This window comes from Artibeus jamaicensis, unplaced genomic scaffold (genome assembly GCF_021234435.1).
Source record: "Artibeus jamaicensis isolate MK-2021 breed Jamaican fruit bat unplaced genomic scaffold, CSHL_Jam_final contig_1526, whole genome shotgun sequence".
Classification (NCBI taxonomy): Eukaryota; Metazoa; Chordata; class Mammalia; order Chiroptera; family Phyllostomidae; genus Artibeus; species Artibeus jamaicensis.
The window spans coordinates 2,135,871-2,152,653 of record NW_026521297.1 but is presented as its reverse complement, the minus strand read 5'-3'; the positions used below and the strand labels follow the sequence as shown (position 1 = coordinate 2,152,653).

At 54.5% G+C, this 16,783-nt stretch overlaps 2 protein-coding genes across 9 annotated transcripts; one reads left to right on the top strand and one right to left on the bottom strand.

Moving 5' to 3' along the window:
- Window positions 1-270: 270 nt before the first annotated feature.
- On the bottom strand, window positions 271-3,894 carry ZNF296 (zinc finger protein 296). Its single transcript, XM_037148034.2, has 3 exons — window positions 3,271-3,894; window positions 2,874-3,023; window positions 271-1,340 (listed from the first exon to the last, which is right to left on the bottom strand). The coding sequence occupies exons 1-3, from the start codon at window positions 3,566-3,568 to the stop codon at window positions 364-366; spliced, it is 1,425 nt and encodes a 474-aa protein (XP_037003929.2). The 5' UTR covers window positions 3,569-3,894; the 3' UTR covers window positions 271-363.
- A 1,815-nt stretch (window positions 3,895-5,709) lies between these two features.
- Window positions 5,710-15,656, top strand: GEMIN7 (gem nuclear organelle associated protein 7). 8 transcript variants are annotated; one of them, XM_037148037.2, is made up of 3 exons: window positions 5,710-5,915; window positions 14,307-14,415; window positions 14,933-15,656. In XM_037148037.2, exon 3 carries the CDS (start codon window positions 14,941-14,943, stop codon window positions 15,334-15,336), a length of 396 nt encoding a protein of 131 aa, XP_037003932.1. In that variant the 5' UTR covers window positions 5,710-5,915; window positions 14,307-14,415; window positions 14,933-14,940; the 3' UTR covers window positions 15,337-15,656. The 8 variants fall into 8 exon arrangements, with proteins under 8 accessions (XP_037003932.1, XP_037003931.1, XP_037003936.1 ...); XM_037148038.2 differs by lacking the exon at window positions 5,710-5,915 and adding an exon at window positions 6,141-6,228; XM_053668736.1 differs by lacking the exons at window positions 5,710-5,915; window positions 14,307-14,415 and adding exons at window positions 6,144-6,228; window positions 8,867-9,044.
- The last annotated feature ends 1,127 nt before the right edge of the window (window positions 15,657-16,783 follow it).

Here is a 16,783-nt window from a genome sequence, read left to right as displayed (position 1 = left end):
AAAGGGCTCAGCACCCGCCCGTGGAGGATGGGCCAGGACTTTGCCCAAGGCCTCTGGTGACAGGTCCAGGCCTCTCCCTGCCCTCGCCCACACCGGGAACTGGGAGCGCGGCTTTCTGTGCCAGTCCCGCTGTGCCACAGGCACTGGGGGCTGGCCTTTCCCCTCACCCCATCATTCCAAACCGGTCTGTCCAGCCGTCCACCCCAAGGAGAGAAAGCCTCCCGCCCCACCTCAGATGCCCCGAGAAAGCAAAGTCCACACACGTAGAACTAGAGGGAGGGAGGATTTATTCACAGCCGGGGACGGACAAGATTGACATGTGAAACGCGGTACCAGCGACAGCAGGGAGGGCATGTCTACCGCTCAGGCCTCCCCACCAGCCTTGGGGTGCTTCTGCCGCAGGTGTTTGTCCAGGGTGGCCCGCAGGCCGAAGGGCACATGGCAGTGGGGGCACTTGAAGCGGGCACCGTTGGGCCCCAGGCCATGCATGCGGCGGTGGCGGTTGAGCTTGCTGCTCTGGGCGCAGGCGTAGGGGCAGAGCTCGCAGGCGTAGGGCCGCTCTCCGGTGTGTGAGCGCCGGTGCACCGTCAGGTTGCTGCTGTTGGTGAAATGCTTCCCACAGAACTCACAGCTGCCCCCGGACCCGTGGCTCTTGCCCACTGACTTGGGTATCTTCTTGGGTGACATCCCTGGGCTCTGGGCAGAGTCGGTTTTCTGTTCCTTGGCAACTCCCCAGTCGTCCCCACCAGGGCCAGCCTGGGCTCCACCACCCGGAGCCCCAGGTTCCTGCACACCCGCCGTGTCGGCAGCTCCGGCCCCAGCCCCTTCCCCGCGGCTGCAAAGGAGGGTGCTGGCTGGGGCGGCGGCATGGACAGCTGGCTCTGGAGGGGCTGCAGAGGCCTGTTCCTGACTGGGGCTGTCCATGCAGGGGCTCTGAGGCTGCAGCTGCTGGTGGGTCTTCTTGTGGCGGTTGAGCTTGCTGCTCTGGGCGCAGGCGTAGGGACACTGGTCGCAGACGTAGGGCCGCTCGCCCGTGTGTGAGCGCATGTGCACCTTGAGATTGCTGAAGGAGCTGAGGGTCTTCGTGCACACGGGGCAGGTGGGGCTCCGCTTGGAGAGGTTACTGGCCCGGGAGCTGTTGGCCTCCACTTCCGGGCCCAGCACTGCTGACATGGCTGCTGCCACCTCCGCCAGGCCCAGCAGTGGGGTCTCTGGGGCCTCAGGTTCTGTCTGGTAAATGGATAGTCCATGGTCCCACTGGGCGTGGCGCAGCAGCTTCCAGGCCCCGGTGAACTGCCGGCCACAGCGCAGGCAGATCAAGGCCTTCAGGTTCTCAAGGTCTGCAGGGAGATGGGCTGGGTTTTAGTGTGATGGGTAAAGGGCATAGCAGTTGCAGGTCACAGCTGCCAGCTGGACACATTCTGTGGGCAAGACTCTTGTTCCAGCGCCCAGGAACAGTAAGGACACAGGGAAACTCCCTGTGTTCAGGAAGCTGATGTTCAGGGAGGTGGGTCGGTGGACAAGAAGCAAAGGGAAAAATCTGAAGTGTGATACGTGAGGGTTCCTCGTGTGCGTTTGAAAATCTTCAAGCCCTGGCATATAGCTAGTTAATCATCTCAATAGACTAAGGTTGCCGGTTCGATTCGAAGTCAGGGCACATACCAGAACCAACTAATGAATGGATACATAAGTGCCACAAGAAATACATGTTTTTTCTCTCTCTAAAATCAATCAATAATTTTAACTGAAATTTAAAATTAGCTACTTTCTGTAGACCCTCCAGGCACTATCGGTAAGATACTTCCCAGGTCTACTTGCCTTTATTTTTCAAATGCTAGGCAGTCTCGGCTTTCGTAATGCAACACCAGGGTCAAGAGCATAGTCAGGGCTTCGGAGGATCCACCTGGCCTGACTTCAACCTGGCACTCCTGCCTACCTATGCGACCATAGGCAAAAAAAAAAAAAAAAAAAAAGAAAGCCCCTCTCTGAGCCTCAACTTCCATATTTGCTTGATTATGGGGATCGTAGGGGTCCTCTCCTTTTTAGGGTTGTTGCAACCTTGAATGGGGAACAGCTGAGAGTTTAGGTCCGTGTAAGCTCTCGGTAAACATTAGCTGAGCTGAGCCCACAATCCTCCAAGAACCTCAGTGTTTTGTTCCAATAATTCCATCATAGCCCTCCCCTGCTTCCACTCTGCAGCTAATTCCATCACAGCCCCTCCTTTCACTACCTGACCCTCCCTGGGGCCCAGCCCTTTCGCAAAAATCGGATAAGCCCCACAGCTAGCACTGACCAAAAGCTCATCGCCAGGAATCTAGGGCCATGTTAAGGGTTTAGTTCTGTCCAAAGACAAGGAACCCAGGTGCCCAGGCAGGAGGAGGACCTGGCTCAGACCAGGGGCTTCCCAGCAAGCAGGGCTGGGAGATTCCAGGAGGAGGGGGGAAACACTCCGCCTTCCAGCTGGCCTCAGGTCTCCACTCCCCCAGGCCACTGCCCTCCCCAGGGTCCCCCCTACTGCCACACTGGTCCAGCCACCTGGCCAGTTATTTCTGGCCAAGGGGAAGGAGAAGTGAAACCAGATTGGGGTGGGGGGGGGCTCTAGTGTGGCAAATCCCCAGACTGGTCTTCTGGGGCTGGCCACACCCTGCCGGCCGCCCTCCTTTTCTGCCCAGCCCCACCCCTACCCCCTCACCAGAACTAGACCCAGCCCTAGGACAGGGCAGGCCCTGGCCACGCCTAGGCTGCACCCGATGGGGAGCAAGAAAGGGGAAGTAGTGCTCACCGACTGCCCTGCCTGTCCAGCTCAGCCCCTTTCTACTACAGGAAGCCAGGCCCTTGAACCTGAGAGGGGGCTGCCTCCCAGCTTCACTCACCTGAGTCCCGGCGAGGGCTGGGGCCTCTATAGAGCTGACAGCCCAGCTTCTTGTGGTCCATGAAAGTAGTGATGGCCTTCAGCGGGAAGGTCTGCAGACAGCGGCCGCAGGTCAACATATCTGGGTGTTTGTCGGTCCAGGGCTGGCGGTCTGCAGGGAGGAAGCGGATTGGTGAACGTGGGGTGGGGCCAGAACGGGGCTGGGGGTTCCAAGGGAGCGCGGAAACCCGGAGGTCAAAAGGGGCCAGGACCCGACCCGGAAAATATGGCAGGGGCAGGAGGCCAGGAGCAGAGCCCGGTGGAGGAGGCCACCCGCCCCCCCCACCACCACCACCACGCCGCCCCACCTAGAGTGAAAGGGGAGGAGAGTAGTGGGACTCCGCACGGGGGTCTCTTACCTTGAGGATTCGGTTTCACAGGAGTCCACGACACACACAGGTTCCGCGAGCTGAGGGCGGGGAGGGGACCGCCGGCGGGCACCCGGTCGGGGGAGTAGCGGGTTTCGCCCTCGAACCGCCCCGGCGCGGGCACTTCCTTTGAGGAAGAGGGCCGCAGCCCCAAGGCCTGTAGGGACCACGGATCTGACTCCGGATTCACGTCGATGACCAGGTCCCGCATCTCCGTCTCGCTGTCTGAGTTGGCGACCGGCGCCGGGTCTACTCGGCGGGGCGTGAGGCCGGCCTTACGGCGGGACATGGGGTCGCGGCCGGGGTATCTGGCAAGCTGGAGGGGAGGCAGGCGGAGGACGCCGGAGCCGTGTGCGCTCAGGTGAGTGGCTGAGGCGACTGGCCGCGAACTTTTTTACACGTGCTGGCCCGGCTGTGGCTCCGCCCACTAGGGCGGGGCCTGATGGGAGAAGATGGGGCGGCCGGCAGGGGCCCTGCTGGAAGCCAAACTGTATCAGGGTTGTGCCCGCGGCGTTTGGTTTAGTGACCACACTTTAATGGCATCGAGTTGACACAGCCACACATAGAAACAGCTATTTCAGGTCCTGTTTCGGGGCTGGTGAAACTGAGGCACAGGACCCCTACAAACACCCCCAAGCAGGAAAATGGTAGGAGCCACGTTTCTAACTAGGCGCCTAACAGTAATCTGGACTCTTTCAGTAAATGCATAACAATAAAAATTCCCTGGGCAAACATTTATTGAGCACCTACTGTGGGCCAGGCCATGTTCTAAACACCGGGGGTGTGCTACAGTGAACCAAACAAAAATCCCTGGCCTCCCCAGTTTGCCGGTTTGTGGGAGACGGTTTGCAAGATTAACCATGTAAAATGCAGAGTGCTTTCCACAGTGACAAGTGCCACGTGGAGTCGAATAAAGCTAGGAAGGGTTGTAGAGGGGCGGGGTGAGGGGCTGGCTCAATTTTCTCCCCACCAGGGAAGGGTAAGGTGGAGCTGAGACTTGAGGGAGGTGAGGGACTCAGCCAGCCGTCTGTGTTCAAGAATAACAAGCAGTGGGAAAGAGGAGAGGGGGAAGGGGAGACACTGAGTTCTGTGAGAAAATGGGGTTAGCTGCAAGAGGGTCTTTTGAACACTTGAAAGTCTTGGTTTTTGGAGAGGAGAGCCCTGGGAGGGATTTGAGCAGAAGAGGATTGTGATCATGTACACCCGCTCTGCTCCCTCACCTGGAATAGCCAGGAAAGCCAAACAGGCCACCATCTCAACTCCCTCCACTGGGGCCTCCGTGAACTTCCCTCAAAGCTGCACTCTCAGATCACTGTTTGAAGTGGCATCAACACCCTGCCCCACCCTCTAACCCTCACAAGTTTTCTTCCTGGCAACACCACAGCACAATACAGAACGTTTTCTTGACTGTCCTCTCCCTTCCCCCACCCTATATAAGACCCCCTGAGGTCAGGGTCCTAATCTGTCCACCCCCAGAGTCCCCAGACTAGCACCGGGCGAGTTTCACATGCTAATCTCCTGGAGTGCTGCCCCTGGCCTCAGGGTTCCTCATATTGTTATTCAGGTCTTGGCTGCATTGTCCCCTGGAGAGCAGAGTACTGGCTCGACCACGGTATCTAAAGCAGCCCCACCCTGCCAAAGCTTTACAGTCCACGACCTCCATCTGTCCCCAGTTCCCTCCGGGGCTTCAGCTTCCCCAGGTGTTAACTGAGCTGGTTTCTTCACTGCCACCTTCTGATCATCCAGCTAAAGAAACTCACCAACCCAGTCACCCTTAATCTCACTCCCTTTATTCCTTTTACATCACCCATCAAGCCCCGAAGGATCTGGTTGGTGTATTTGCTCACGCATACCCGAGTCTACCCTTCCCAGCTCCCTTAGAATGTAGCTTCCCAGAGGGCAGAACCCCTATTCCTTCGTAGCTCAGTCAACAAGTAGGTATTGAGCTCCTGCAGTGGGCATTCTTTCAATAGGTATGGGGAAGAGGGCCTAACCGTGCCATCCATTACGCCTTGGGGATCTAGAGGAAAGCAGAGGCCCCTGCCTTTAGTGAAACCATGTGAAAGAAGTGTGTTCTGGCTGAGCCTAGAGCAGCGAGGTTCCTCAGCACCTGGGCGCAGCCGCTCCGTCTTTCCGGACTTCAGTTTCCTCCCTTGTGAAATGGGACTGCAGGACAAAACGGCTGCCCACGGTTCACCCCAGCTGCTGTTCTCCAAGACTTTTTCCTGGTGCCTGGCTGCCGCGAGCGCGATCTCTAGGTTCTAAGCAGGAGAGGCGGGGTTGGGACTACAGGAGAAGGGTAGGAGTATGCACGTGTAGGGCAGTGGGGGGAGGGGCAAGACTAAGCTCTGCCTTTAACCCCTCTTTGGGCCTCGATTGCTTCTTCCTAAAATGGGCATCCTGGACGCCCCCACCTGGAAGATGGTGGATGAGATCTAAGCGCCCGACCGCGGCGCAGCGCTGGGCTGGGTAAGCTGGCAAGTCCGCCAGCCCGCAAACGACCACGTGGGGTAGCGCCTGCCGCGTCGGAACACAAGCTGGGAGGCTCGCGGCCCCGCCCGGGCCTTGTGCAGCGGGGACGCCGGCGGAAGTGGGGGCGCTGGCACGCGGACCTCGGGGAGTTCTGGGTGCTGCAGGTGGGTGTCGAACCTTCCCTCTTCGCCGCCCTGGCCTGGGACGCCCACCCGCGGGCAAAGCCGGAGTGGCGGGAAGAGGCAGGTCCGCGGCCGCAGCGCAGGTCGCGGTGACGTTCCGGGCCCCGAACGCCTGCACGGCGACTCTGGTTGGAACCCCGGAGCCGGGACTTTCCCGCGCCGGGGTGAGGCGGGGAACGGGGGGGGGGAGGGGGGCGTGGAAAGTAATAACGATGACGGTAACAGTCGTAACGGCAGCAATCAGCAGACCCCCGCCTTTCCTGGGGAGGAATCCCTGGCCCGCCTGAGCTGGGAGGTAGGGAGGAATGGCCAGCCCTGGGCGGAGTAGGGAGTGGACGCCTGGGGGCCGGGAGGACGTACTTAGTGTAAGAAAAGGAGAGCGAGGGGTGCGAGGGGAGGAACTGAAAGGAAACTGACCAGCCCAGGGGTGAAGGGAGGGGAAGGATTCTCAGAAGGCCCCATTGAACTAATATGCATACGTATGGGGCAGCCCTTGGGGTGTGGGTGCACACGTCACCACCTTGGTTAACTAGGTCCGGGGGCCGGTCCTTAAGGAGGTCCTGCAGCTGGCTTCCTACTGTCGCAATTGAAGAGGTGGCTGAACGTTTGTCCGCATATCTGATCTATATTCCCATTTTCTCGAAAGTGAAGCCCCAAGGAGGGAGATCTGAGTCTCCTGCCCTTGCCATTGCCCCCAGTGATGGGGTCTTGAGTCACTTTTTTCTGGTAGTGAGGGATGGGTTCAGACAGTGTTCCTGAAATCTTTGCGCAAAATATCCTTGGCTTGGAGACCGAAAAGGTCAAGGACTCTCGGTTCTGTCACCAGGGAGAGTGGGTAATGCCTGCTTTTGCCTTGGGAACACCCTGTGTGGCCTTTCTCAAACCACTTTATTCTCGGGTCACATCTGGGCTCCAAACCTCTAACGGGGGCCCCTGTGCTGACTGGGGGGAAACACAAAACAAAACAACACTTCTGCAAGGGGCAGGCAGGGTTGCGGTGGACTCTGTTGTCGGACCCATCTGGGTTGGCTTCCTTTTCCCGACACCAACTTGTCCCCAGCAAATGATTCGACTTCTCCTAGCTCCAGTTTCCTTTTCAGGAAAATGGGAATTCCACTAACCTGACCAAATCTCTGTGTTCCCCACCCCACCCCTGCCCCCAGAGAAAACAGGGCCTTGCACTGGTCCACCCTGAATTTTGTTTTTATCCAGGGATTTTATTTAAGTGGCCAAGTCCTTGAGCCACTTGCTTGATTTCCCATAAATCTTTTAAGTATTAATCCTGGAGACTAGGGTGTTTCCTAGGTCTGGGGAAGGCCCTGGGGGCTGATGACCCTTGACAAAGCGTGGAGTCCAGTGGTCAGATACAGAGAAAATGTGTATACCTCATTAATCCCATCTACTGTGGCAGAGGTCAGATAAATTAGAAAATGAGTATACAGCCAGTTAATCCTATTTTCTGTGGTCTTCCCAATCAGGCAGAAACCCGGGAACCGTCCAGTGGCTCTACTTTTTCCCTTAATTCCTTAGTAAGAGTGCTCTCACCTTTCAGCACAAACCGAATCTGACCCCTTCTACAGCCCCCACTGTTACCACCCCATCCCAGGCACCATCATCATGCACCCGCCTCACTGGGCGCCCTGCTGCCGCTGTGTCCCCCCAGTGTCCATTCTCTGTGCAGCAGGCAGACGGATCAGGTCCTGGCCCTCTGCTCAGACCTCCCATGGCTAACCCAGAGCAGAGGCCCACGTTCTCACTGGGGTCCTCAGGGCCCTGTCCTCTGCCCTCACCTCTTGTTCTTGCTGGCTGGAAGGTTCTCCCCCAGATCTCCACATGGCTCCGTTCCTTACTGTATTTAGGTCTGTGCTCGCGCCCCCCCCCCCCCCCCGCCTCCCCCCACCCCCCAGGCTCTTGAGGCCCTGGGGCTCCTTCATTCCGGACCTGCCTGCTCTGGGTAATCATTGTCTAGAGACAAGCCTGTTACCGCTGGCCAGGGAGCCCATGAAGGTGGGGCAGGGGTGTTCCAGTCCCAGCGGAGTCCCCAGCACCACCCAGCATGGGCTGGGCGCAGAGCTGGTACTCAGATAATGTGGGTGGGTGAAGCTTCACATTCCTTCCGCAAACATTTACAGACTTCCCCTGTGCCCAGCCCTAAGGGGCTGTGGATGGAGTTGGGAAGTAATCAGACATGTCTGTTCTCTCAAAGGCTACGTTCTGTGGCAATACAGACAGTGCGTAGGAAAGCAAGTAAATACATTTTGTCAGATGATGGTGCTGTGAAAAAAGTTAATGCGGAGTGAAAGGGCTACTATTTTTCTCCCGGTGAAGGTGGTGTTCGAACAGTGAAGTGAGGGAGGAAAGTGAACCATGTCTCTGGAAGTACATATATGTCTCCTGTCTGGGAGAGGGTTAGAGACAGTAAGAACAGCATGTGCAAAGGCCCTGGGCGGGAATGTGCATGGCATGTTCAGGAACCAACAGTGAACAAAGGGTGAATAGGGGAGAGATGCAGTCAGAGAGGTGACGTGTCCTTGTTGTAGTCAGTAAGGACAGTAGCTTTTGCTTTGGGGGAGACCGGAGCTGGCGAGGCCAGAGCAGGGGAAGGATCTGAGCGAAGGAGGCATGTCATCAGACTCAGATGGAAGAGGCTCTCTCTGGCAGCTGTGTGGGGTGAAGCTGGAGGCAGGGGGCCCAGTGGAGAGGCGACTGCAATAGCCCAGGTGAGATGTGCTGGTGGCTGGAAGGAGGAAGGGGCAGAGAGGGGGATGAGAACTCGCCAGATTCTGGATGCATTTTGATGTGGGTAATGGAGAAAGCGCCCAGACCAGACTGTGATGGGCTGCCGTTTGTCTGTGTGATCACCAGCCTCCCCCCCCCCAGATTCTCCCTCCTCCCAACCCTCCAGGAGGTCTTTTTTATGCTTCATTTCCCAGATGAGGAGCCAGACTGGGGAGGCCGCTGATGGAGTTGCAGTGACCTGCCCAGATCCCTGGGAGTGAATCGGGGGAAGACTCACCAGTCTCCCCGAATCTGCATCCTTATCCTCCCTCCCAGGTGGAAAGCTGTGACCCCAACCCCGACGCTGTCCTTGTGTGGCCCCAGGAACTAAGAGTGGGTTTTATTTTACAGTTTTAAGTGGTTGGAATACTTTAAAAAGTTTTTTGTGGTGTGTGAAATTATATAAAATTCAAATTTCAGTGTCCCAATAAGTAAGGTGGGTTTTTTTTTTATGGATTTTATTTATTTATTTTTAGATGGAGGGGAGGGAGAGAAGCACCAGTGTGTGGTTGCCTCTCACGCGCCCCCTACTGGGGACCTGTCCTGCAACCCAGGCATGTGCCCTGACTGGGAATTGAACCATGATCCTTTGGTTCTCAGGCTCGAGCTCAGTCCACTGAGCTACACCAGCCAGGGCCACTGCTTATGTTTTATTTCTGGCTTTCCCGCTCCTGTGGCTGCGCTGAGTAGTTGCTGCCAGAGTCCAGTCGGACTGGGTAGCTAGTTCCACAAAGGTCTGGCTCAGGGGCAGAAGGGTTCGGGGAGTGGGCGACCGTGAGGGTAGCAGAGGGAGCTCAGACTCCTGAGGCGGAAGCTCATGTTTCTTAAGGGACTTGGAAGCGTTACAATACATCCCTTCCTTTTGAATGGCAGAATTTTTAAATTTATTTGAATAGGTTATACAACTACCTGGGAAGGAATTCAAAGGGTCAGAAAAGGCAGACAACTCGAAGTCCCCAGGGACGGAGGGTGGAACGACGGGCGCTTTGGGCGTGTTTGCAGCTTCCTGGACCCGGGCCAGCTGCCCTCTTTGAGGCCCTCTTAACTGACAGCCGCCACCGGGCATTTGAGGAAGTTCCTCCGCAGCTGCGCCAATACAAAGCTTGATCTGCCCTTCCCGGCTTCCCTGCTCTGGGAGGCGCAGAACCCTGTGGCCTGGGAGCTTTCCTCGGCATCTCTCTGGTGCTCGCTGTCTCTGGTGCTCACTGCGGCTGCGCGACTATGTCAGACTCAGCAGCGATCTTCCCCCTCCCACTTGTTTGTTGGTGCGTCTCAGCTAAAGACATTTGCCATTTTTTGTGCCCCCGGGGACATATGGCACTATATGGAGACCTTTATTTTTTTTAATTTAATTTAATTTTATTTATTCATTTTTAGAGAGAGGGGAAGGGAAGGATAAAGAGAGGGAGAGGAACATCAATGTGCGGTTGCCTCTCACATGGCCCCCACTGGGAACCTGACCTGCAACCCAGGCCTGTGCCCTGACTGGGAATTGAACCAGCGACACTTTGGTTCGCAGCCCGCGCTCAATCCACTGAGCTACACCAGCCAGGGCTTAAAGATTCTTATTTTATTATTTATTTATTTATATTGAACTTTAGAGGGGAAGGGAAGGAGAGAGGGAGAAAAGTATCAATGTATGGTTGTCTCTCATGCGTCCCCTGCTGGGAACTGGCCTGCAACCCAGGCCTGTGCCCTGACTAGGGAATAGAACCGGGAACCTCTGGTTTGCAGGCCCAGGTTCAATCCACTGAGCTACACCAGCCAGACCTTTTTTTTTTTTTAAATGGCTTTGTCACCATGTAATTCTCATACCATGCTGTTCACCAATGGAGATGGTTTAGGGTGTCATAATTTGGGGCACTACTGGCACCTAGTGGGTAGGGGCCAGGGATACTGCTGAAACCCTGCAGCTGCCTGCCGGGCAGTCCCCACAACATGCAGCCCAGTGTCACAGCGGAGGCCCAGAAACCTTGGTCTGCAGCCCTTGCCGTGTCTCAGCAGGGGGCTCATCTGGCAAGGAGCTCACAGCTGAGCTGCAGAAACGGAGGGGGGGTGGCTACCTGATATTTGTCTGTCACATCAGTCAGTCACTTTATTGCTATTTAAAAAAATTTTTTAAATATTTTATTTATTTAGTTTTAGAGGGGAAGGAGAGAGGGAGAGAAATATCCATGTGTGGTTGCCTCTCGTGCGTCCCCTGCTGGGAACTGGCCTGCAACCCAGGCATGTGCCCTGACTGGGAATCAAACTTCGATCCTTTGGTTTGCAGGCCGGCGCTCAATACACTGAGCCGTGCCAGCCAGGGCTTATTTTTAAAAATATTTTAATTGAGCCTGGCTGGTATGGCTCAATGGATTGAGGGTGGGGCCACAAACCAAAGGATTGAAGTTCGATTCCCAGTCAGGGCACATGCCTGGGTTGCAGGCCAGTTCCCGGCGGGGGATGCATAAGAGGTAACCATACACTGATCTTTCTCTCCCTCTCTCCTTCCCTTCCCCTCTAAAGATAAATAAATAAAATCTTTTTAAAAATATTTTAATTGATTGATTTTGGAGGGAGAGAGCAAAAAACAGTGAATTGTTGCTCCATTAACTGAAAACAGCCAGGGCCTTCTCTCCTTCCCTCTCTCTTTTATTGCAAGACATCCCCCTTCTTAAAAGATTCATTTTTAGAGAGAGGTGAAGGGAGGGAGAGAGGGATAGAAACATCAATGTGTGGCTGCCTCTTGAGCACCCCCTACTGGGGACCTGGCTTGCAGCTCAGGCGTGTGCCCTGACTGGGAGTCGAACCAGCAACCCTTGGGTTCATAGGCTGGTACTCAATCCAGTGAGTCAGGGCTTTCTTGCTTGCTCGATTTTTTGAAAAAAAGTATTTCATTTGTCTGCTGTTGCCAGTGTGTATAAAGTAATGATCCTTGTGAAATAAGAATTCCTGAGGATTCAGAGATGTAGATGTTAAGGACAAACGCAGAAGTTTGTATAGCGTGGGGCATGGGTCAGGGATAAGCTTTCTGTCCAGACTTCACACTTAGCTCTCCCTGAGTATTCCTGGGTTCATCAGAAGTGGTTTGGAACACCTTCAAACATTCATTTCCCTGCAAAAAGGAACAGACTTTCTGAGGTCTGAGGGGATTTGCACTTGAATATACTCCAGCCAGCGGGGGTACAGGTTGAGCATTTTGCAGACCCAGTTGTTTCAGGTCTGCAGCTACCTGGGAAACCGCCATGGGATCGAGCCCAGCCTCTGGCTGGAGCTGTCGAGTCACTTTCCTTTTGCTTTCTTCCTTTTTTAAATAAAAAGATTTAATGTACTTATTTTTAGAGAGAGGGGAAAGGAGGGAGAGAGGGAGAGAAACATGATGTCTAAGTGAAACAGTGACCCTGCCCCTCTCACACCCCCAACCGGGGACCTACCCACAACCCAGGCACCTGCCCCGACTGGGAGTTGAACGCACGACCCTTTAGTTCACAGGCCGGCGCTCATGAGCTACACCAGCCAAGGCCAAACCACTTTCTTCATAGCAGTGATTCTGGAGTCATAGCAGATCAGTCTTTGGGGGGTTCCTTTACAGAGGAGGGGACCAGGCCACAGAGAGCAGTGCAGTTGCTGAACCGAGGGTTCTTCTCTCTTTCTCCTCCTGTCCCCAAAGCCAGCATTTCCAGGCCGAAGTGCCTGCTGTGTTCCAGGGGAGGGCTAAATATTCCACACGCGGTCCCCAGGACAACCAAGGGAGGTCAGTCCTCCCTTCATTCCCTTTTACAGGTGGGAAACCAAGGCACCGAACGGTTGAGCTTTGCCCCAGGTCACACAAGGATGCTAATAACGATTGTGAGTACCTAGCTTTCATGGAGAACCTGAGGGGTATGGGGCCCTTCCTGCCCGAGCCAGCTGAACCCTCATAACAAACAGAGGTGGCAGTTGGTGCTATTTCTCCATACAGTGGAAGAGGGAACTGTCTCTTGCTTGAGGTCACCCAGCTCACTGGGGGCTTAATCTCCAATCCATTCATTGGATCGAGCCTGCTCTCTTGTGCCCCTCAGTGTTCTTAGGAGGGTGCCTGGAGGGGGGGGGGGCATCTGGCAGTGGAGAAGGACCGGAAGCAGAACAATAAATATACAATGTCATGTCTTGGAGGGGTCTGTGCTGCAAAGAAAGATGAAGCTGACTGAGGGGTTGCAGGGGGATGCAGAGGGATGAGGGGCAGATGGAGCTTTAAGGCAAGATGGTCGGGGAAGGGGGAAAAGAGAGGGAGCAGAGGGAACCCCCCCAGTGCCAGAGCCAGAGAAGGGATGGCAAGCGGGCTCAATGGTTAGAGGCCAAAGAGGCCAGCGTGGCTGGGGTAGGGAGAGGAAGCTGGGGTAACCAGAGGGTGGGGGCCTTGAGGGCGGTGATGAGAACTTTGTGGATTTTTTAAAAAAGATGTTATGTATTCGATTCCCAGTCAGGGCACATGCCTGGGTTGCAGGCCGGTTCCCTGCAGGCCAGTTCCCAGCAGGGGATGCACAAAAGGCAACCATACATTGATGTTTCTCTCCCTCTCTCCTTCCCCTCTAAAGATAAATAAATAAAATCTTTTTTTTTTTTTAGATTTTATTTATTTATCTTTTTTAGAGGGAAAGGGAAGGAGAGAGGGAGAGAAACATCAATGTATGGTTGCTTTTTGTGCGTCCCCTGCTGGGAATTGGCCTGCAGGGAACCGGCCTGCAACCCAGGAATGTGCCCTGACTGAGAATCGAACCGCAATTGTCTGGTTCGCAGGCCCGTGCTCAATCCACTGAGCGACACCAGCCAGGCTAAATAAAATCTTAAAAAAAAAAAAAAGATGTTATGTATTTAATTTTAGAGAGAAGAGAAGGGAAGGAGAAAGAGAGGGAGAGAAACATCAATGTGTGGGTGCCTCTCATGCACTCCTTATTGGGGATCTGGCCCTCAACCCAGGCATGTGTCCTGACTGGGAATTGAACTGGTGACCCTTTGGTTCCCAGCCCACACTCAATCTACTGAGCTACACTGGCCGGGGCATGAACTTTGATTTTGACTTAAGGCACTGGAAGGCTCTGAGCAAAGAAGGGACTGGATCTGACTCAGGTCCCTCTGGCTATGTGTGAGGACAGGGGTAGGGGTGTGACGGAGGAAGGGGGTAAGCCAGTGAGGAGTGGCAGGCCCAGCAGGAAGTGACGCTGGCTGGATCAGGCGAGGGATATATGTATATCACCACAGCTCCAGTGAGGGAGCCCCCCAGCTTTGATCTTCTGTGACCTTGATATTTTTGAGGAATCCAAGATGGCTAATTCTTTTACAAGAAAGTTTTATTGTGAGGCCAACTGGCAAGGAGCTCAAATCTGCCTCCCAGGCTGCTGCTGCTTCTTATTGGTAGAGTGTTTCTCAACTTGATTACATTAGTTAGACACAGTTGTCCCACATGATTAGATTCAGGCACCTGTGTGCAATCCACGCGCCTGCGCCCTGGCCATCGCGGTATCACAGCAGGAGGCACCTGGGATCTGTTTGTCCCACAGCTGCACACATTAGCTTTGGTGCCTGAGTGAAGGTGTCTGCCAGGTTTCTCCACCATAAACTTACTCTTTACAGCGGGTACCTTGGGAGGAGGTAGTTTAAGACTCTGCAGACGTCCTGGCCTTCATCAGACATTTCTCCTCGAGTTTTAACAGCCGTTGATGATTTTAACTGTCATTCTAGGGTAAGAAAGAACTTTCCTTCTCCTTTATTTATAATTAGCACGGACTCATGGATTTCTGTTGTATTCAGTGGGCTATAATCTGTAATTGTCATATTTAAATGTTCAGACCATTCCAGATTGGGCCAGAGGGAGCCCTTCCAGGCCGGCTCCTGGGATAGGGGATTTATTTGGAAGACGGTGTTTCCTGATGGATTGGATGGGCCACGTGTGAGGGAGGAGAGGCGGCAGGGGTTGGTTCTTTCAGGACGCATTTATGGCCAGGAATAAAGCTGTGAGGAGGAAAGCTGACAAAAGTCCCTGCTCTCCTGGGCTTCGTGGATGTTGGGGCCGGCTCCTGGGAAGTGGGCACTGGTAGAGGGATGGCGCAGATTTTAGGAAGGGACATCAGGAGGTCGGCTTTGGATAGGATGTGTTGAGATGCCAGAGGCAAGCCCCTGCGCCTGCACCCAGTCCCCTCTCTTCCTGTCACCCCACCTCCCCATGTAATGGCTCCTTGCTCTTCTTCTTACCCCAACAGCCTGGACAATGCAGACTCCACTGACCAGTCCTGTGCCTGTACTCCGGCTCCCCCGGGGTCCTGATGGCTTGAGCCGAGGCTTTGCCCCTGATGGACGTCGGGCCCTCCTGAAGCCAGAGGTTTCTGAAACCCCAGAGTCCCCCATAGTTCACGAATCTCGGGAATCCCGGGAGCAGCGAGCCCGAGCCACGCTCCGGGAGCGCTACCTCCGCAGCTTGCTGGCCATGGTGGGTCGCCAGGTCAGCTTCACCTTGCATGAGGGCGTGCACGTGACTGCCCAGTTCGGAGCCACGGACCTGGACGTGGCCAACTTCTATGTGTCGCAGCTGCAGACTCCCATAGGTGTGCAGGCGGAGGCACTGCTCCGGTGTAGTGACATTATTGCATACACCTTCAAGCTATAAAGACATTACTGTGGTCACCTTCTGCCTTAGGCCTGGCCACAGATTCCCAGGCCTCCCACTGTCCTGGATCTCTGGGCCCCATAGAGTTTGGAACTTCCTTGGAATTTTGAGCTGATCTCCAAGCAACTTTGGCTTTTTCGGATCTCCAGGGTCTAGTCAGTAAAATTCTGCAACCCCAGGAGTTCTCAGTCCCATGGAAAGGAATGCTTGACCTCGAAGACCTCTGAACTCTACAGAAATGTGGACCTCCAGCCAGTTCCTAAGGACGGGGTGGGCTGGGCTGGGGGAGGGGCAGTGGGAATAAAGGAAGGTAAATTGCAGAGTGGGAAATTGTTTATTATAGAAGTTGCAGCCCTGGTCAGGGAGCTCAGTTGGTTAGCATATCATCCGGATATGCCAAGGTCATGGGTCTGATTCTAGGTCAGGGGTGGCGGAAAGAAACCACTGATGAATAGGTAAATGGATGGAACACCAAGTGGGTGTTTCCGTCTCTAAAAAATCAATAAGTAAAAAAATTTTTGAAGTGTTGCAAAAGTTCAGCCACCCGGAAGAAACTCTCCAATACCTGCTTCCTTCCAAAGAACCAATGATTATTCCAAGAAAATTTACCTCTTGGTTTTTTTGTTTGTTTTTGAAGTGTACCCTACAGGGATGAGACCAGATTTAGGGGATGGGAGAGTAACTGTTCAACAAGGACTGAATCTGGTGGATCTGGGCCAAGAAGGACCGGGAGGACACATCAGTTGTCTGGGAGGAACTTGGATAAAGGTTCGGGGTTTGGATTGCCCCTGGTCTCGGAGAACGCCTGGAGTGACCCGGATGCCAGGCTTGGATGATTCGGACGAGGTTTTTTTATTGGGTAGGCAAGACTGTTCCAAGCAAGGGATGTGCATGGCTCTGGGTTCCCTGGCGGTGCGCTCCTGCCCGGGTGGGGCGGGCCACACAACACCACAGATTCGCTTGCTTCCACGCCCTGTCCGGGCACATTAAGAAAAAGCTGACGATTAGGGGTTAGGGTGATGCTTCAGCTCTTCATTTTGCACCAGTTGTGTGCCAAGGCGGCCCATATCACTTGATTTACTTAGCCCTGCCACTAGTATTTCGTCAGATTCGCTTTAAGAAGCAATTTCTTCCCTCTTTTTAATTCCATCACATTCAGAATTTAAGTGAAAATTTTGTTGAATACGCATGAGTCGCTTCGTTTGTCTTCAGTCACGAAGTACGGCAGCCGACAGCCCATGATGTTGAAGACAAGTAGAGTCACAACTTCTAAACGTTGGTTCACTACGCCACCTCAGGGGAGTGCTCGGCCTAGCTTTAGAGTTGCCTTGGCAACGACGCCGCTCGCTCCTCCCCAAGTAGACTATTTTGGCTTTAGCCCCGCCTTCCCTCCCACCCGCGAGTTGCAGGATGGGCTGAAAGTATGGCGAAAGTGCAGAGGCGAATA